Consider the following 22615-nt stretch of genomic DNA (forward strand, 5'->3'; position numbering starts at 1 on the left):
CATTATGATAGTTTGATTTTTCTCAATAACTTTTTCTTGAAGTGGGAAATCAAATATAAAGTACAGTAAACCCCTGCTTCTTCTGCATCTAAAAAACTTGGTTTTCTCTTTCGCTCTCAGCGTTACTTTTCTTCTAAACAGCTGCTCACTCTGTATAAATCGCAAATCCGCCCTGCCATGGAATATTGTTCCCACATCTGGGGTGGCGTCCCCAAAACTTCTCCAGGCTTCTTGATTCCATTCAGAAGAGGGCTGTCAGGTTAATTACTGACTCATCTCTAACAGAGTCTCTGCACTCGCTGTCTCATAGACGTACTGTTTCTGCTGCATGCCTCTTCTATAGATACTTTCATGGGCACTGTTCTTCTGAATTAGCTTCCATAATTCCTGCTCTCTCTTTTAAAACAGTCCGAACATGTGCCGCCACCAGCCAACATCCATTTACTGTCCAACTTCAAACTCACAGAACCAACTTTTCATCTTCCTCATTTATTCATTCAACTGCCGTTTTCTGAACAACCTTCCTTCATACGTATTTCCTGACAATTAGTCTACAGAAGTTTAAGTCCAATGTCAACAAATATCTTCTTTCATCTTCTCAACCTCCAACCCAAGCACGGTAGTAAGTACTATAGGTTCTAACACCTCTCGTGTTTGGGGTTTACATAAAAAAAAAAAAAAGAAAAAAAAAGAAAACCCTGCTATTAGCGGTCGCTGATTTAATATAAAATGAAACCTAAAAAAATGTGAATTTTTAAAGCGCCATGAACATTTTCCGTCATAAAAAAAACAGGCGTGGCTAAAATTATCTTTCCGGGTCAAAAAAAAAAAAAAAAAAATCAATGGGTGGGGGGAGAGGGGTGACAAAATCGCGAGCGTGGATGTTTCTCGCTAATCCTTGTTCAGTATGTGTTATGCGCTTGTCATGGAAGGTTTCGTCATTTGTTTTTAATTTATATGCTTATAACTTGAATAAATTTATCAATTTATAAATTGATATGCTTACAAAAGTGATAAATCTACTGTTTTGCAATGTAAAACAGACTTTTTCTAGTGTGTTAACGGAAGAAAGTGACTTTATTGTGGACAAGTTCTTTCTAACCTGTACAAAAATATGGCTACCAATAACAAGGGAAATGTGAAAAGATCAAAGAAGGTGATGATATTAGCAAATAAAATCGAGTTATTAGACAAAATTTCTAATGGTGAGTGTCTCCTCAGTGGCAAAACATTATAAAATCAATGAGTCAACTGTACGATCAATCAAAAAATTGGAAGAAAAAATCCGCCGTAGTGTCCGTGAAAACGCGCTAATTACCTCAAAAATTTGCTCTGTAACTCGTGATGTTAAATTAGAAAAAATGGAAGAAGCTTTAAATCTGTGGATCGAACTCAAAATAAAATTCCGTTAAGTTCACTCATTGAAAACGCAAAAAAAAAAAAAAAAAAAAAAAAATTATTATCGCTTTTTACCGACAATCTAGATGACTTGAACTGGGGCCAACCACCCAGAATGAAGGCAAAAAACGACAAGAGGTTCTCTGTTATTAGGTCCCTGATGGTATTATTATTGGATTGATTTGCTTATTCTAATGGTTCTTTATATTATCCTTAATATTATAGACATTATGGGTGTATTGCATGATTGCTTGCAACTGCATTGACTCAAATATTATTTACATATTAGTTACAGTTATTGTCGTTTTAACTTTCTTTCTTTACTTTTTTATCAATAATTATAAATATATATATATATATATATATATATCAATGCAAAGTATCTGTTCAATTCACCTTAAACATCAGCCGGGTTATCTAAGGCTTATAGCTCCAGATAAAAACTCGAGGCTGTTATGAGCTTCAATACTTTTCACAAAGAGGAGAGAATACTCTTCTCTCCTCTGTATCTTTCCCGTGATATCTTTTTCTGCTCTATCAGACTGGCCAGCTCTGTATTCATCCATCCATCTCATTATTCTCCTCATTCTACATTTTCTTAATGATTTATAGCTTCTAAGACCAAAAGCTTTTAAGGCATTAATGGCATTCAAAGCTTTTAAGGCATACCAGAATTCTAATGTAATCACACTGTGTGCTGATTGATAAATGCCAGGTAGCACCCAAGCTACCATAATCTCCTTCCTTGAAATTAAAGTCAATTGCTTTGGCTCTAACAACTACTACTACTCTCTGCTCACCATCCAACGTAGAACTCTGATCACTCCTTCTAATGATTCCTGCCCACTGTCAGTCATAGGGCAGTACAGGATGATGCCATACGATGTCGGTTTGTGTGTGATGATCAAGGTCTAGAATTTTCCTGCCTCTAATACTTACTGATAACTAACTTACTGATAAAAATAACAATCATCTAGAGGGTTTAAAAATTTTAATACTTGTGGTGGTTCCCCTCCCACTTGCTCCAATAAATCAGGAGCAAACATTCTTGTTGCCTATTCCATTTGACTGTAAACACCCTTGTCATAATTTTCATAATCTTTTGGTTTGTAGATTACCCCCACTCTCATTATAACTTTGCTTCCAACTAACTCAAAACACTAGTTCTAGAAGTGTGTAACTTTTAGAACTAGTGTTTTGCAACTGCATTGACTCATATAATCACTTCTGTGAAAGCTTTTATCACTCAGGCTGCTTTTTGATTAGAAGCATGACCCTACCATCCCATTTATCTTCCCTATCTTTCCTAAATGCATTGTACACACCACAGTGAAACTCATCATTCTCTATTTCTGGGCATACCGCATTTCCATTAGCCATATGATGTCAGTATTAGTTGTCCTAACCAAGAGTTCAACTTCACTCATTTTTTGTTTTGAATACAGTCAATCTTATCATGTAGTTGGACATGACAGAATAGTGTATTTTGTGGTCATATGGTTAATGACAAGATCCAACATTCATTTTTAAGGGTACAGCTCTAAACTGGCTTTTTCAAGCCGGCTGCTATGAAGTCTACTGGACTGAACCCAATGGTAACTCCCTAGGAGTCATCTGTATCCAAGATATACTCAGTCATCAGCTAGTGTACAACCCTACTACCTCTATTCAGCTAGTAAGTGGAGGGAGTCTGAGTAGTGTGTAGGCAGGAGGACATGATGAGACCACATTATGTCAAAGAGTCATTCCTTACATCATTCCTTGATGATAGACACAACAAGAGTATACTCAGGTATACTCTTGTTGTGTCTATCATCTCGGTCAACCTTTCAATTCTACAAACACTCTCAATCTTTTCCTCATCAATAACCCTTCAAATTCATATGACATGTTCCCCCACCTCTACTTTTTACTTTATGTACTCAATACTTCACAAACAAATAGAGCAAAAAACTTCCATATTCATTTCGCAAATATACATGGTCTCAGTTCTATTCACAATGGTATCCAGTTCTATCTACTCTGCCAAGTCTCACTTTTTTTTTTTTTGACAGAATTTCAATTATCAATTTCCTCTACCACCATTCAACTCAGCTGCCCTAATTATTTGCACTAAGATTCATTTCATTCCAAGGTGCATATGTACACTTTGATATTCCTTGTCAGGGACCTCCTAATCAGGAATCTCCTCTGGCTTAAAAATCTCATTACTTCCCCTTTTGCCAAGTTCATCTATCATCTCTATCAACCTTTCAATTCTATAAACACACTCAATCTTTTCCTAATTGATAACCCATCAAAGTACACAGTTAATATTAGTAGTTCTCTAGATACCTCAGATCACAACTTGGGATGGTCTCCTCTTCAATGATGCACCGCTTTTTTAATTCTCTTTTGTTTGGTTGGATTATTGTTCTAATTCTTCAGATCCAAATATTTTTGTGTTGTTATTTTATCCAATTAAAGTTTTTAAATATTAAAATAAAATTTTATTTCTTTAAAAATCCTTTATTTTGCATTCCACCCTGAAATCTTATCCTCTATTCAATTCTTTAATTTTTCAATAAATTCACTTTAGATAAAGTTAAAGATAAAAATGTAGCATATCAGAATTATCTTGTATCCAAATGCCCTGCTTCATTTCTGCTTATGCTAAAGATCAAATCAATTGTAAAACAATTATCAATCCATCCCAACTCAATTTTGAATAAAAAGAGTATAATATTTGCTTCTTGTTCAGGCCAAGCCTTCTGATCTCTTGCCAAAGCTACTGACCACAACTTCTGCCCATCTATACTTGCATCTTTGTTACAACCATATGGTTATGTTTGATCCTTAATAAAAATAAAGATATACTGATATATTTTTGATGGAAAACTTCAGCAACTACTTGCTTGCTCTTGATATTTTCAAAGTTTTTGACCATGTGTAGCATAAAGGCCTTCTGAATAAGCTCCATCTTATGGACTGCTATATCTTTTTTGGAACTGGTCAGCCAGTTTCTGACCGCTACTGGCTCTCTGTCTTCTAAATTCCTTAAAAAGTGTCTAAACACTTTTACTTAAGACACTTTTATGTTTTTAGATATTTTAATTCGATGTGCATTTATTAAGAATTAATTCAACAATTGTTTTCAGTTCTCATGTTGGCATACGTCACTGGTTGGGTTTTTGGGGTGTTGATGGCTGTCGGCTTCCCTGGCCTTTCTTGGTGGTTATGTTGGGGATGAGAATTGAATACATGACAATATTTTAACATGTATCTATTTATATAATTTTAATGTAGACTTTGTAACTGAGTTTATCTAATATTAAATATGGGACATTTATTCGTATAATCACATAATCCTTCGACTGTGAAGGTTGAAAGAATTCTGGTCCTACGTGAGGTTTCCTCAGTTTTTTTATAATAACTTTAATAGGACATATTGAGCTGATCGCTGTTACGATCTTAATTATATTTTTGCTGATAACAGCACATTAAGTTCTATCCTTCATTTTGAGAAATCTTACCCTGTGCAAACTGCTTCAACTTACTGAATATCCACCACAACCAATAGTTGCACATCAGCTTTCAAACACACATCACTAAATTCAGTAGGTACATAACTTTAAAAAATAAACATATTTGTGTATTTGAAAAATAAAACAAGTTTACATGACTAAAAACTTGAAGAAAACTGAACTTATTGGAAAACCAGAAGAAACACCCTATTATCAGAAATGTTCCAACCAAATTGATAGTTTGCAACTCTGCCTACTTGCCTTCAGCCTGCTGCAACTGGCAAATTCTATTTTGTGTTACAAAAATTGTGGACAGTAAGAAACACAAAAGAGAATTTTGAATTCTGAAGAGGGAGAAAAAGATTATAAATGAGAAGATATGACAGATAGCTTAAAACTTGGTTCTCTGGGAGTCATAAAAATTCTTAGTTTGAAAGAAAGTTTATCGATTTAGTTAAGTTTCACTACTGGGGAAGGAGGGGAAAAAAGCTGAGATCTTAGCTTTCATGGTTTACTTTTTTTTTCTTCCAAATTCACTGTTTGAGTAATTATCTTGAACTATACAAGTTAATTTAAGGTGGTAAATGACTCTCATCAACTGGTGCAATACCACCAGTTTCCTTATTGGAGGCTTGAAGTGGTGGAACCCATGTTTAGTCTCCAGAGCTAAGTTCTGGTCAACCCTTCCCCATCTCTTCCATCATGCAGTATGACCGATGACTTTTGAGGTTATGATGAACATCATGGTGAGATCCAATCCTCCTAACATTGAGGGTACAGCTCTAAAAAGGTGTTCTCAGGCCGGCCGCTAGTTAGTACACCGGACCGAACCTATTGGTACCCCTTTAGGAGGCTTCCGGATCAGCTAGTATATGATCTTGCTACCTCTACTCTGCCAGATAGTGACTGGAGGGAGTCGGAGCAGTGTGTAGGCGGGGACATTGTCGAGACCACATTATGTCAAGGATCTGGGTATATTCTTACCATGTGTATGCCATATTCAAAAATTTCCTTACTTCATACAGCATGCCCCCCCACTTTTTCTTACTATTGAATACACCATGAATTGTCAAACTAATACAGTAAGCTTATCTGCAAAAAGATCTAAACCTCACAAACACTTCTAGTTCATTTCACAAATATACACAGTCCTTGAGGTTGTCACAGACATTCTCTCAGATATGCCAGAAAAGCTGTACTTGCTACCTGGGAGTCACAAACGCTGATGGAACTGATATTCGGGTGACATTCAAGTCAAGTGGACCTAATTCCGGCAAAGTCCGGACGGTGTGTGACAGCCAAATCCTCTGCTTGCACCTTCACGATGGTGGGACTGTTAGTAATCCTGGGTATAATCTCCATGCACAACCACACTGTGGGTGACCACCCAGGTGTGAACCAATGTAAGCAGGGGTCGAGGCGTGGCGCCCACACCACATGGAGGAATGCTGCCCGTCTGTGTTACCAGGCAATACTAGATGGTAGATGACTCTCATCAACCGGTGCTATATCACCACTTTGCTCATTGGAGGCTTGAAGGGGTGGAACCTATGTTTAGTCTCCACAGCTAAGTTCCGGTCAAACCTTCTCCATCTCTTCCATCATGCAGTATGACTGATGACTTTTGAGGTTATGATAAACATCAAGGCGAGATCCAATCTTCCTTACATTTCGAGGTTACAACTTTAAAACGGTGTTCGCAGGCCAGCCAGTAATCAGTACACCAGACCGAACCTATTGGTAACTTTTTAGGAGGCTTCCAGATCAGCTAGTGTTTAATCTTGCTACCTCTACTCTGCCAGATAGCGATTGGAGAGAGTCCGAGTAGTGTGTATGCGGGGGACATTGTTGAGGCTACGTTATGTCATGGATCTGGGTATATTCTTACCAAATCCAAAAATTTCATTACTTCATACGGCAGTAAGAAAAAGTGTGTGGGGTACCCCCACTTTTTCTTACTATTGCATACACCATGAATTGTCAAACTAATAGAGTAAGCTTCTCTGCGAAAAGATCTACACCTCCCAAACACTTCCTAGCCCATTTCACAAATATACGTGGTCTCAATTCTATTCTCAACGATGTCCATTTCCACTTGCAGTCTGCCAAATCCCATTTACTTTTTTAGTCTGCCAAATCCCATTTACTTAGTTGATTTCAATCCTTCTAAAATTCAGTCTTGTGTTATATCTTGCAAAAAGGATTCTTCTGCTCCTGTGCTTCTCTTTGGTGACACTCCAATTGCTAGGCAAAATGATATATCTCTTTTGGGGATTACCCTGACTTCTAATCTCTCTTAGCACAAGCACATTACAAATATTGCTTCCTCTGCATCTAAAAAACTTGGGTTTCTCTTTCACTCTTGGCGTTACTTTTCTTCCAAACAGCTGTTCACTCTGTACAAAAAGCAAATCTGCACTACCATGGAAGATAGTTCCCACATCTGGGGCGGTGCTCCCAAAACCTCTCTCAGGCTTCTAGATTCCATTCAGAAGAGGGTAGTTAGGTTAATTAATGACTCCTCTCTAACAGAGTCTCTCCACCTGCTATCTTATAGACGTACTGTTTCTGCTGCATGCCTTTTCTACAGATACTTCCATGGGCACTGTTCTTCTGAATTGGCTTCTATAATTCCCACTCTCTCTTTCAAAACAGTCCGAACACGTGCTGCCACCAGTCAACATCCATTTACAGTCCAACTTCAAACTCACAGAATGAACTGTTAATCTTCCTCGTTTATTCATTCAACTGCCGTTTTCTGGAACGACCTTCCATCATACATATTTCCTGAAAATTACAGTCTACTGAAGTTCAAATCTAATGTCAACAAATATCTTCTCTCATCTTCTCAACCTCCAACCCAAGCATGGTACTGAGTACTATAGGTTCTAATTACCTCTTATGTTAGAGGTTTTCATAAAAAAAAAAAAAAAAAAAAAAAAACCTTAACTTGCATAGTTCAAAAACTAGCAGCAGAATTCTTAATTTAACCACTCAGAAAATAAAATCTCAGTGTAAATCGATATTTATTGCATAATAAGCTGATTACAGCATGAGAATAACAAAGCTGACAGAAATGTATATAACTTATAATTTCTCAATCTCAAATGTTGGCGGGGGGGGGATTTTTCAGTTTTGTTAAACCATTACTTCAAATATAGGATGAATACACAAAAATACAAAACATTTCAAGTTACAATTCAACAGTAATTCATATGGGTATGCACATCAGGTTTCTGTCAGCAGCATGGTCTGATGATCGATATTGGTAAGACACCCGAAACGTTACCTTAATACGGTCGATTCCGTTTATTTGGGACACATCGGGACAAGTGCATTTTGGCCCGATTAAGCGGCTGCCCCAATTATCCGAAGTTTCACGTAAATAGTTAAAAATACAATGTACCCCCCCCCTTTACAATTAGTTCACTGTACAATCAAATCACGTTACGACGAACTCACCATAGTAAAGTACCGTTCACTATACAATGTGTAGTAAGCGCCGGTCATTGTGATCACGTTTGTGAATTGAATTTTAATTCTATTAAACAGCGATTCTAATTAGCGAAAATAGGAGGAATATTATCCACAGGCTATAAAAGTAAAGAGATATTAAGCACAATTTACCCTTCATTAACTTACCAATTAAAAAATTAAATGATACGTGAAATTCAGAAGAATATACGTGATAATTGGAATAATTAATACGTACTGTAATATGTACATACTAACTAAACTAGTTGACATGGCGACATTTCTGTTCACTGACATTTGTGGGTGCGGCGGGGGAGGGGGTAAAATTTAAAATAGTAAAAAGATAAGCAATCAGTAACAAAGAACATGGCACACACAAATTGCAAGTAACACAATATGCACAAATGAGAATGGAGTAACGAGTTACAAAGCTTTAAAAATAGGATCTGAAAATTAATTTTTTTATATGATTGAGATTCCATGGAAGTGTAAACACATTTTACCATAATAACCCACAGAATTCCAGCTGTCGGTATTATCGCAAATTCAATAAGATCGAGTTTACTATCCGTTTATGATAGATTGCACTAACAGAAAAGCCCAATAAACAGGTGACTGCTAATTGTTTTGACCTCCAGAAATCCGACCGAACTATGTGGTACTGTTGGAGACAATCATAGGGTAATCTTCAGTGCCGCAGTCTCCTGCCCCGATTAAACGGCATTTTCTCCCAATTAGGCGAAGTAAACCCTGGCTATTTTCTTGATTGGGTTCTGTTTTTTAAGATTTGTCCCAAATAAACGGCTGCCCCGATTAACCGGTGGCCCAAATAACCGGAATCCACTGTATATAGTAATTTAGAAGAATAGCTTAATAAATTAGATTATTAATTTCACATGGTATAAGAGCGGTAATTAATATAATAATAATTTTAACAGTAAATCACAGTTTTTTAAAGTGCCGTTTTACACAATACAGGCGGGCCTCGATTAACGCGATTAATTCGTCCCGTGAGCGCATCGCGCAAAACGGAAACGTGTTAATCGAATATCATAACCAATAGGAAAAATTATAATTGGTCCTCGACCATCTGGAACGTCCATAAAGAATTTTAAAAATACCTTTTAAATAACTTTTTAACTGTATACAATGTAAAAGATAATGAAACTAATTATGGAATTAAATGTTTATTGCATAAAACAGCGGTTCTTAAACTGTGTGCTGCGGAATATTTTAAATTTTCGAGGGAAACACAGCAATACTCGAAATCTGTTGGACACCGCGCGAACTACTAGCTCGAGGTAGTTCACAGTTTCAGCATTTCTTATTAAGTTGTTTGGACCTAACTACTAAACAAAACTGTTAGGTATTTCTTTTGGTCTGGGTGCGCCTTGAAAAAATTACTGAGACATTAAAGGCGCCGTGAACCGAGAAACTTTGGGAACCTCTGACATAAAATACACAATGAAGAAATTACTGTTGCGGAAATATTTGAACAGTGTTGACTTTCTCTTTTCATCAATCAATTTCCGGTGATTGATGAAAAGAGTTGTCTTCTCCAGGGCCCAGAGAAAACAACAATCTTCTCTGGGCCCTGGCAAAATAAATATCGCAGAGAACATCAAACCTTTTGTTTCAGGTTATATGCGATACGAAAGATTTCATCTAATTCTTTTACCGTTATCTCCTTCGCGGTAACATTTTCATCTGGCTCATTTAAAAATTTGAATTTTTAAATGCAAGTCTGCATTGACTTTATTAGCAGGAGACAAACACGTCTTCTTCCGATGGTTGATGGAACACACCGAGGCAGGCAGCAGGCAAACGTCTGTTTATTGACCGTACGACTCGCGGTAAGCTTAATGCGCGATTAAAATCTTTTTCAACTATCGCATAAAAAAAAACAGATCGGTTTAACTGGAAATTTGCATCGTGTAAAGTGAAAAGTGGTATCATTTTTCAAATAGCGTTAACTGAATATCGTGTTAATCAAACTCGCGTTATGCGAGGCCTAGCTGTATTTCAATGTAAGTTCATAAACTTTTAACAAAATTAATTCAGTTAAAAGAATAAATAAGCTAGAATAAATTAATTAATATAGTAAGAACATTAAAAACAACATGAACACAAAAAAAATAATAATAACTAGGGAAAATGAGAAAAGAAGGTAAATATTTTGCAATAATATCTCAATGCTGGCAAGTATAATTATAATACAAAGTATATATAAATAAAATATATTAAGAATAATTAAATATGAAATAAAAGAATTAAATGAATGCTATTCACCTTGATTCTCATCAATTTTCAGTTCTCGTGTATTACAAGAATCACTTTTTAGTTCCAATTTTCTCTTCTGCTCAACTACTATATTATTATATTTTTCTTCATCTGATTCAGTATTATCTTTTTCTTTTTCTTCATCTGATTCAGTATTATCTTTTTCTTTTTCTTCATCTGATTCTGCCTTATTATTATTTTGATTTATTTCATTTTCCTGTTTGTTAGATATTGTTAAAGCTTCATATTTAGTTTTTGAAACTGCAAAGTCCACTGCTATTGTACGACCTAAAAATAAACATGTTTAACAAGAAATATTCCCAAAACAGATTAAAATATCCATTCCGCTGCAGAAACCATTAGTTATTTATTACTAAACAATATATTAACATTATACAGTAACATTCAAAAGTATTAAACTAAGGCTGCACATATGAGCAATATTTGAAAAGTCTGTAGCTTTGTAGAAGCTGTGCTTCTCCCTCAAGAATATTTTTATGAACTGAATCTTATTTCATGGAACTTTCTTTAAAAAGGAGGAATGTAAACAGACTAAATAGTATTTGTACTCCTATTAATGTATTATCTTCTCATATTTTGTCATGCTGTTGCTGTATAATGAATTCAATTGTGTTATAATTAGCAGTTGTAGGGAATAACTTATGTCAATTATAGTCATGGTTCCTAAAAGGAACTCGCAAATCCATAACTATTTGTAGGATCTGAGATTTAATAAATATTTCTCGACTAAAGGATGACTTTCAATGAAAAATTCATAAGTAAGAGGAATTTTCTATTTTCTACAAAGTTAAAGCAAAATGTAATAAGGATAGCAATCAATCACTGAATAACTGATACAAGAATCCCACAAAACAGCTGAAAATTCATCTGTTATAATATCAAGAAACTAGCACTTCATTTCTTCAGTGATTTCCTAACTTAGTCACATGGAGGACTATTGCCGTCTGATTTAAAAATTCATTTTTGCACTTGTGGATTGCTTTTTTCTTGTAATAGGTGGTTCTTGGCAATAAATTTAGAGACATGATATACAACTTTTGTTTCTAAGAGAAAAAGAACTGTGATAAATGTCATCTGATGCTCAACACTGACAGAAAATGTGCTAGTACAGTAGGCCCTCGTTATAACGCGGTTCGCTTTATGCTGATTTGCTATAACACTGCTCTTATATACATAAGGGTGGTCCTAAAACTGAAGTTGGAAATTATCGACCTGTCAGTCTGACTTCAGTAGTAGGGAAAATCATGGAGGCAATGATCAAGGGTGCAATTCAGGATCATTTGGATCAAACTGAAATTCTCAAGGATACTCAGCATGGTTTTGTAAAGGGAAAATCATGTTTAACAAATCTGGTTCGCTATTTTGAAAGGGTCACTCACGAGCTGGATTTAGGGAATAATTTCGATATTTAGATTTCAGCAAAGCTTTTGACTCAGTCCCACATGAGCGGTTGCTTTATAAGCTGGAACAGGTTGGAATCACTGGGAAAATCCTTAGATGGATAGAAGGATGGCTTCAGGGCAGGAGGCAGAGGGTTGTGATATATGGCTATTCCTCAGATTGGGTTGATGTAAGAAGTGGGGTTCCCCAAGGATCAGTATTAGGACCACTGTTGTTTTTAATTTTCATAAACGACATTGATGAAGGGATAGAGGGCGTGATGTCTAAATTTGCAGATAATGTTAAAATTGGTAGAGTAGTTAATGATCACTGTCAAGCTGAGCTTCTTCAGAGAGACCTAGATAGACTTCAGGAATGGTCAGAAAAATGGCAGCTATCCAACAAAGTGTAAGGTATTACACCTGGGAAACAGCAACCCCAAAATAACTTATTCACTTGGTGGAGTTCAACTAAACCCAGTACTGGAGGAAAGGGACTTGGGTGTTACGATACGGTCAGACATGAAATTCTCTGAGCATTGTAAACAGGTTGCAAGGAAGGCCTATGGCGTTCTATCGATGATCTATCGAACTTTTGCAAGTAGAGATAGGGACGTGATAATCACATTATATAAGGCTTACGTTAGACCACACTTGGAATACTGTGTTCAAGTATGGAGACCTGGATCTGACCACTGGCTTAAACTGGAGTCATCATCTGGACTTGACCACTCACACGGACGGGATATGTCCCAGGAATGGCATACGAAGACCTGACCAAGACATTATGCAGTTTGCTGCCGAAACATCATTAGGCGATCTGAACCAGGTACCCTCACTCGGTTCACTTTCTTTCCCTTCCCTTGGCAGGGGATGGTTACTCTGTACCCTCCCCCTGCCATCCCCTATCTTCACCTGGTGAGGCATGGGCCTGCCCGGCTGACTCTTGGGGGTTATCTTCACTATTGACTCCATATTTCTGTCTTTCACCCCCCAGTCTTCAGTCTCCCTTCCCTCTCTAGCTATCTTGCAACTAGCGTTTGACCCTTGCCAAAACTACACAAGCCCCACACAAAAATTTAAAAAAAAAAAAAAAAAAACTATAACCCGTATAACTTATATCTCTTTTGGCCTGACCCAATTTCTAGCGTTTCTCCTCCGCCCCCCCCCAAATTAGGTGGCAGGACCTGCCAGAGTAAATAGTAAATTTCTAAAATACTGGTGTACCTGGTCCGCCTCCACGAGGTATAGTGTGGGCAACGGTGGGTCTCATTTGAGACCCAACGGCTAAAAGACCAGATGAACAACGGTACAAAACATTACACACCACAATATCCATACACTTTTAAACCTCTGGCCTCTACAGTGTTCTGTATCACACCACAATGTATATTATGCGGAGATGGGGGAAACCCCTGGTGCCGTTAGACCCTAAACACACTATACACTGTACTGAGCACTTTGTACTTAAGACTGTACAGAATATAAAAATAACTTTATTTCTTATGTTCCTCTCAGCTATAAAAAGCAATTTATCTTCCAATTTTTTATTATAATGACTGTTATTCTCCCAAGCATTTTTCTGATTGAAGAATGCTTGTTATGCCACTTGTCATGCAAAAAAAGACACGTATTCTATTTCTATACTTCAGCTTACTGTATATAGTACTGCATCAGCATGACATTTTTTAGAGAGAACTCATGTACAGTTAGAAAAAAGAAAATTATTTCCCACTTCCAAAATAATACCGTGTACAGAACATTTTGGAAGGGGAAACAAAAGGGGAAAACTCTGAGAAATACTTCACTTATTATCAACGAACCACTAATCTTGTTCACAAACAGCAATTAGACAATTCAATGATCTAGCAATCTTCCTGCAGTCACTAATTCCTATGAGCCATGTAGTTAAAACTTCATCATAGGAAAAAATCTCCATGCACTATCAGTTCCAACAAGATGATTTGAAGAATAGCCAAACAAGAACCAAGTCCTCTACAATGCAGCATTTTCACCACTTGGAGAGGAGAGGTGAGTCCCTAAGTTTAAATTCTGGGAAGACTGGAAAAATTCTAAAGGCCTGCTCAACCAGGGCAGCAATTAGCCAGTCTCAGGTGGAGGAAGTAGGGTATATCATGGGACAATTTTCATGCAGTCGGTACTGCATGAAAATTGGCCCATGAATATATGTGACAGCTGGTCTAGATGATCCTGCATTGCTTTTTTTACCAGTGACACCATTATTTTCCCTGGAACAGAAGTTAAACTAACCAGTCTTATTCTTATCTGTAATTACTCGTGTCACCATTTGCTCTTCCTTTGTGAATTGTAGATAAATTCGCATATCTCCAGTCCATGGGGCCCTTCCATGAATCTAAGGATGCTCTCATAATTATTGCTAAGGATATGCTTACTTCCTTTGCTGCCTCCATTAATCTTATTTGCATTCGTTGAGGTACATACCTACCACAACTGGGTTCAACAAATAAATTCTATAATTTTTACTCCATCCAGAGAGCTGAAACTCGCTATAGCTTCAGCTAGAACTGTTTTCTTCGATTTTCCCGCTTCAATTTTCAGAACTTTCTATTCAATTTCACACAAACGACAAAAATGTGACATCAAATGTGCATTTTTTTAAGCCTTTTACAGTTATTTTTTTTACACCCGCCCTAACTAGCCTAGGGCTTATGAAACATGATACTTCATTCAATTGTTGTTTTAGAGAGAGTGCGTGCCTCTGTTTATAAAAGGGAGTTTCGTTTATATATGGTGTGAGAATGCTCCGCTCTGGCATTGCATCACATCTCCATACAGCTATACCGAGAAGGCAAAAAAAAAAAAAACAAGACAAAGGCAAGCTACTGTTTCTTGGCACAAAGAAACAAAGAAAGAATTGCAACAATAGTTTTAGAAATTCAAACAAATGCAGTGACGCATTATATAATCAAAGTGAATAGCTGCTGTTTTTTGCAGTCATAAATACATAAAATCATATGTGATCGTACATTTTTGCTGTTTTCGAGTGAATTAATAGTTTTTGCTGCAATTTTAGGTAGGAAATCAAAGAAAACACTTCTGTTCATGTACGCTGAGAGTTTCAATTTTGTAAATTGAGTAGAAATTATGGAAACGATTAGTTTTTTTTTCAGGGAGAAATTTTCAATTTAGGGTTAAAAATCTAGGCCTATGGGAGCAGACTAGGACCGGGTTAATATAATTGGATAGGTACCATCCACCCCATTCTTATGATTAACTTCAATAATTTCTCTTACATTTTCCTCTAAGTTATTTTATTAAAAAATCATTTAGCTCCCTGTCAGAGTTTGATACACTTCTAGCATCTGCTTCCCTAAAGAATTCCTCGTGTGTAAATGTAGATGCAAAATATTCATTCAGTTTGTCAGCAACTTGAGCAGGATCAACAGCCAATCCAATATTGATTTTGAGTGAATGAATTGATTCTTCCCCTTCCTTCTAGTGTTTACATAAGTAAAGAAGTTTTTGCTGTTTTTCTTTGCATCCTTTGCCAAAGATTTGTTGTAATCTAATTTCGGCTGCCTGTCTTCCTTTGTGACTTGAATAAAGAATAGCTTATATATACCATAAGCCTCTGTGTCACCTGATAATTTAGATGCATCTTATGCACTTTTCTTCTTTGCCATGAGTCTCATTAGTTCATCAGACATCCATTTGGTACAAAAGCCTAGTAGCTTCTATGATTAATTCCTTGAACACTTCCCATTTAGAATTTGTCGATGGTAACATCATCAATTGGTCCAATTGTATAGAACTTAAAAACGGTCTGAGACCACTATATTCACCTTTATGAAAGCAAAAACCCTCCCTTTACTCTTGATGGTAGATACATCTTTTAAGTAAATCCCAAATCAATACACTGTGATCACTGCCACCTAGTGATTCTCTTATCTGTAGATTCTTAATGTAAGAATAATTACTGCTGATAAACAGATCAAGAGTATTACTGTCTCTCTAATATGCTATAATAACAGTCATCAAATAATTCCACAAATGCCTTGCTAGTCTGTGAGTGACCAACCCAAAAGTTCCATTAAAAATCTGGAAAGTTAAAATTCCTCATTATAAGACGTTTTAATTTACTGGCCCACTCTTATTTCTCTGTACAGCTGTTCATTGTACTCATCAAGCCTATAACACTCTCCTACTCTAATTTTTGCTTTCAGAGTGCTTATGTCACACCAAACTGCACTGGGCACCCATGTCAACTGGATGCACTGCCTTATATTTTATGTGCTTCTTGGCTAAGAGCATATCCTTCCCCTCCCATCCTGTTTGTCCTTTCTATATATACATTCACTTCCCATATTCAAATTCTGCATCCCTTATATAAGCGATGCCACATCTCTGAAATCCCAACAATGTCTGCATTTGATGTCTTTACCAGCACTTCAAATTAATCAAATTTATTTACTATACTCCTAACATTGGTATACATGCAGATTACCCGATTACTCTTAGTTACCCGATATTTACTTGCTTCATGGTGACTCCCAGCAGTTCTTGGAATCCCCAGCACCTTGCTTTCAAGGCTGCTGCTCATCCCAATAGAAGCACTTTTATCTCTGCCCGCAGATATTGTTAATCTATTAATCTGTGTATTCCCTCAAGGTAGCAGTTTTCCGACCCACCTAACACTGCCTTAATAGCATCAGCAAATATTCTTGTACCATTTCTATTTAAGTTTATCCTATCCCTGTAGAAGCAGTCTCTCCTGTTAACATGCACAGACCACACTGAAAAAAATTCTACCCCATGAGTGTTGAAAAATGTTTCCAGGCCAAATTGTTAAGACTCTGAAAATATTTTGGTCAAAGAAAACTCGTTAAAAGTTGCTTTTTAATTGAAAGGCTGTGGACTTCTGGACTAGATATTTAAAACTGAAAATCAGAAAGGAATAACTTTTTTTTAAATTCAAAATTAAAACTAATAATTACCGAACAAATTTTTTCCATTCAATGCATTTATTGCCTTAATAGCATTAGATGTCTTTTCATACTGCACAAATGCAAATCCTCTCATTTTTCCATCTGAAAAACATAAACTTGTATAAGAATATCATATCTGACTTTGCACTTTTTAAACATCTCAAATAATATTTTATTGAAAAGGTTGAAAAATGATCAAACATATACATTCCATTTTGAGAATTAATTGAAGTAAAATATATATAATTTTTAAAAACTGATAGGAAAATGATAAATCAATAGCAGAATATATAGCAAAAAATGTAATAATAATATACATTACAATACATAACTTATTGAAGATTACATTCTGTAATTACTATTCAATAAAGAATTGAATAGTAATTATGACTATTCTTCATTGAATAAAGACTATTCAATAAAGAATAGTCATAATTTTTTAAAACATATCTTTATTAATCATCCATATTTTCATAATCCTTTTAAATGTAGTCTCCATTTGATGAAATGCACTTATCTAACATTCCTGCCATTCTTCCAAATCACGAGGGAAGCTTTTTTTGACATAAATTTTCGAATCACCGCCAATGTCTCTACAACATCTTCTGACAACTGGAAATGTTTTCCTTGCAGCTCCTTCTTTAACTTTGGAAATAAAGAAAAAACTGCAGGGTTGTAGAGCTGTTGTTGTTGTTTAAGGGTTTTAAGACACAAGGGCATCAACGGCCAAGATGTGTCTTTCCAAGTTTTTAATGTAAATCGAACATTTTTTTTTAGATTTGTTTATCAAATCTGATTTGCCGAATAAAATTAAATAGTTCATCTAGATTCGTAGAATTGTCTAAGATCTGTTGAAGGGTAAGTGGATTCTGGTTATTGCATGATCTCTGAAAACAAAGGAAGCTGGAATTTCTGAATCAAGGGCATACCAAAAGAATGGTATGGGGGAGACAAAGACCAATAGATTGACAGTAGCCACTGGCAGAGGTGAAAGAGATTCTTGCACTGCTTCTATTAGAATGAGCAGAAGCCTGAAAAACAAGATGCATGGTATTTCAGAGACTGCTGGGAGCCATTGCGGTACAAGTAAACACATGGGTTGTGTTAGGGTAGCTAAGAATAGAAACAGGTGCAGGTATACTTGCGTGTACACCAATGCTAGGAGTTTAGTAAATAAATTTGATGAATTTGAGGTATTGCTCAAAACATCGAAGGCAGATATTGTTGGGATATCAGAGACGTGGTGTCACACAGATATAAGGGATGCAGAACTGCAATTTGGGGAGTACAACGTCTACAGAAAGGATAGACAGGATAGGAAGGGAGGAGGGGTTATGTTATTAGTTAAGAAACACATAAAAACCAAGGAAGTGAAGCCAGTCGACATCGCTGGACAGTGCAGTGTAGAGTCAGTTTGGTGTGACATAAACATTGGGAGATCAAAATTGAGAGTAGGAGTGTGCTATAGGCCTAATGACTCTGATGAGTATAATAAGGAACTGTACAGGGAAATAGAGTGGGCCAGTAAATCAGAGTGTCTTATAATGGGAGATTTTAATTTCCCAGATATTGACTGGAATTTGGGGGCTGGTTACTCACACACTAGCAGGACTTTTGTGGATTTATTGGATGATTGTTTTCTACATCAGCATGTTCGGGAGGCAACTAGAGGGAGTAATACTCTTGATATGATTATCAGCAGTGATTCTTCATGCATTAAGAATCTGCAGATAAATGAACCACTAGGTGGCAGTGATCACAGTGTGCTGAAGTGGGATTTACTCAAAGAGGTAACTACCATTAGGGGTAAAGGGAAGGGTTATTGCTTCCGTAAAGGCGACTACGATGGACTGAGACAGTATTTAAATTCTATACAGTGGGACCAACTGATGATGTTACCAACAGCAAATTCAAAATGGGAAGCATTCAAAGAACTTATCTTGGAAGCTACTAGGCTTTACATACCAACTAAGAAATATTGTTCAAGGTTTAGGCCAAAATGGATGTCAGATGAACTAATGAGGCATATGGCAGAGAAGAAAAATGCATGGGATACATACAAATTAACACATGACACAGAAGCCTATGATAGATACAAGTTGATATGCAACCAAGTTACAAAGGAGGTTAGGCAGGCGAAGGCAGATTACGAGAAATCCTTGGCAAGGGATGCAAAGAAAAACAGCAAAGAGTTCTTTACTTATGTAAACTCTAGAAGGAAGGGGATGAACCAGATTGGTCCACTTGATATTGATGGGTCAACTGTTGATGATCCTGCTCAGGTAGCTAACAAACTAAATGAATATTTTGCATCGACATTCACACATGAGGAGTTATTCAGCGAGGGGAATGCCAGAGGTGTATTCAACTCTAGCAGTAAGCTACAGAATCTTGAAATAACTGGGAGTAAAGTGGAGGAGGAACTGTTGAAGATAAACACAAGAAAGGCACCCGGGGTGGATGGGATCTATCCAGTTATATTAAAGGAGGCAGCAAAGGAAGTAAGCAAACCCTTAGCCATAATTATGAGAGCTTCCTTGGACTCAGGGGAGGTACCCATAGACTGGAAATGTACAAATGTGACCCCAATTCACAAAGGAGGATCAAAGGCTGACACAAGTAATTATAGACCTGTGAGCTTAACTTCTGTTCCAGGAAAATTAATGGAGGCACTGGTTAAAGAAGCACTGCAGGATCATTTAGACAAGACTTCAGTTATAGCTCAGACACAGCATGGTTTTGTTAAGGGGAAGTCTTGCCTGACCAACTTGATTGGATACTATGATGAAGTCACAAAAGAACTGGATGCAGGGAATAACTTTGATATTATATACTTGGATCTTAGAAAGGCTTTTGATACTGTTGCACATGGAAGACTGCTACACAAATTGGAGCAGTGTGACATTGGAGGCAAATTGCTGCTATGGATAAAGGGGTGGTTGAGGGGGAGAAGACAGAGACTGGTAATCAATGGACACTGCTCATCGTGGACTGATGTTATTAGTGGAGTCCCTCAGGGCTCAGTGTTGGGTCCATTATTGTTTTCTGTATTTATAAATGATATTGATGATGGTATATCGGGCTTAATGTCCAAGTTTGCAGACGATACAAAGGTTGGCAGGGTTGTCAAGGACACTACTGACACTATGCTGCTGCAACAGGATCTGGAAAGGTTGAGCAGATGGGCTGAGAGGTGGGAAATGAAGTTTAACATTGATAAATGTAAAGTACTACACATGGGAAACAGCAACCCCAGAGCAACGTATCAACTCTGTGGTACTACACTGACAGTGGTAGAGAATGAAAGGGACTTGGGGGTGGTTGTGCAGGCAGATATGAAGTTCTCTGAGCAGTGCAGACGGGCTGCAAGAGTAGCTCATGGAGTATTGTCAATGATATACAGGAATTTTTCCAGCAGGGATAAGGAGGTGATTATTCCATTGTATAAGGCGATGGTCAGGCCACACCTAGAGTACTGTATACAGGTCTGGAGGCCTCATTTCAAGAAGGATATAGAGCTGCTGGAACGAGTACAGAGAAGGGCAACAAGATTAGTGAATGGAACAAAGGGGTGCTCTTACGAAGAAAGGCCTAAGTTTTACAAATTACAGTGTCTGGAGACTAGGCACCAGCGAGGTGATCTGATAGAGGTGTATAAAGCCTTGAATGGTTTAAGCATGCTCAATGCTGATGGGATTCTTCCTCTAGCTCAGAAAAATCACCTGAGAGGGCATAAATTCAAATTGAGGAAAGACAGATGTAGGATAGACATGCGGAAATTTGCCTTTAGCCAGCGGGTGGTTGGTTGGTGGAACAGACTTCCATCCCTTGTGGTGGAGGTTGATAGCCTAAATAAGTTTAAGGCTCAGCTGGACAGGTATTTTGAACGAACAGAGGGGTGAAGTGGAAGTGGTTTTTTTTTTTTTTTTTTTTGGCTGATGCTGCATAAGCTTGCTTTCTTGCATCAAATGCCTCTACTAATGCTAATGCTAATGTGTTTTACTGAAAGCTGAACTTGGCACTGAACACAGAGTGGGGGATTTTTAAATTTGTGATTGTGATTTTATAAATTTTTCTTTGTTTTTTATCTTTCTACTATCTATTTCTACCTTTCTTACCAAACATAAAATTATTAGTGTATACTAAAATGATACGAATATTCCTGCTATCCTCCTTCTATCATTATTTTAGTCTTTATTTACTTAACTACTCCTTTTTCCCTTCTTATACCCTCAATTTAATACCTCACCTTATACCAGGTGCTAGTTCCAAATTATTTAATTCTAAGTCCTACACAAAACTCTACATATTTTTATTAAGAACGCCTTTCCCCTTCTGAAAACACTCAACTATGTTTTAGCATTAGCATTAGCAAAGGCACATGATGCACAGGCACATATATAGCATCAGCCAAAAAAAAAAACCTTATTTCACTCATCCCCTCACTCCAAATGTTTGTCGCATTCTGCCTTGAATCTATTTAAGCTATCAACTTCTACAATGACAGATGTAAGTTTGTTCCAGCAATCAACCACCCACTGGCTAAAGGCAAACTTCCACACATCTATCCTACAACCATCTTTCCTCAATTTGAATTTATGCCCTCTCAGGTGATTATTCTGAGCAAGAGGAAAAATCCCATCAGCATTGAGCATGCTCACACCATTCAAGGCTTTATATACCTCAATCAGATTGCCTCGCAGGTACCTAGTCTTCAGACACTGTAATTTGCAAAACTTAAGCCATTCTTTGTAAGAGCAACCCTTCGTTCCATTCACTAATCTTGTTGCCCTTCTCTGTACCCGTTCCAGCAGCTCTACATCCTTCTTGAAATGAGGCCTCCAGACCTGTATACAGTATTCTAGGTGTGGCCTGACCATTGCCTTATACAATGGAATAATCACCTCCTTATCCCTGCTAGAAAAATTCCTGTATATCATTGACAAAACACCGTGAGCTACTCTTGCAGACCGTCTGCACTGCTCAGAAAACTTCATATCTGTCTGCACAATTACCCCCAGGTCCTTTTCATTCTCTACCACTGTCAGTGTGGTACCACAGAGTGATACGTTACTCTGGGATTACTGCTTCCCATACGTAGTACTTTACATTTGTCAGTGTTAAACTTAATTTGCCACCTCTCAGCCCATCTGCTCAACTTTTCTAGATCCTGTTGCAGTAGTGTACTTTCATTAGTGTCATTAGCAACCCTGCCAACCTTCGTATCGTCCGCAAACTTGGACATTAAGCCTGATATACCATCATCAATATCATTTATAAATACAGAAAACAACAATGGACCCAACACTGAATCCTGAGGGGACTCCACTAATAACATTAGTCCACGAGGAGCAGTGTCCATTGATTACCACTCTCTGTCTTCTCCCACTCAACCATCCCTTTATCCATAGCAGCAATTTGCTTCCAGTGCCACACTTCTCCAATTTGTGCAGCAGTCTTCCATGTGCAACAGTATCAAAGGCTTTTCTAAGATCCAAATATATGATATCAAAGTTATTCTTTGCATCCAGTTCCTTTGTGACTACATCATAGTATCCAATCAAATTAGTCAGACAAGACTTCCCCTTAACAA

At 37.1% G+C, this 22615-nt stretch overlaps 1 protein-coding gene across 2 annotated transcripts in view; it reads right to left on the minus strand.

Moving 5' to 3' along the window:
- LOC150084488 (RNA-binding protein 28) overlaps positions 1–22615 on the minus strand; it is a 141483-nt gene that overhangs the window by 62124 nt on the left and 56744 nt on the right. For both annotated transcript variants that reach the window (XM_090375241.1, XM_090375240.1), the window contains 2 exons: positions 17032–17124; positions 10665–10943 (listed from right to left, as the gene is read on the minus strand). In XM_090375241.1, coding sequence (XP_090231367.1) covers positions 10665–10943; positions 17032–17124 — 372 coding nt within the window. The remainder of the gene's footprint in view (positions 1–10664; positions 10944–17031; positions 17125–22615) is intronic.

Source organism: Mastigoproctus giganteus, chromosome 6 (assembly GCF_048544385.1).
Source record: "Mastigoproctus giganteus isolate SK-2022 chromosome 6, ASM4854438v1, whole genome shotgun sequence".
In the NCBI taxonomy this organism is placed as follows: domain Eukaryota; kingdom Metazoa; phylum Arthropoda; class Arachnida; order Uropygi; family Thelyphonidae; genus Mastigoproctus; species Mastigoproctus giganteus.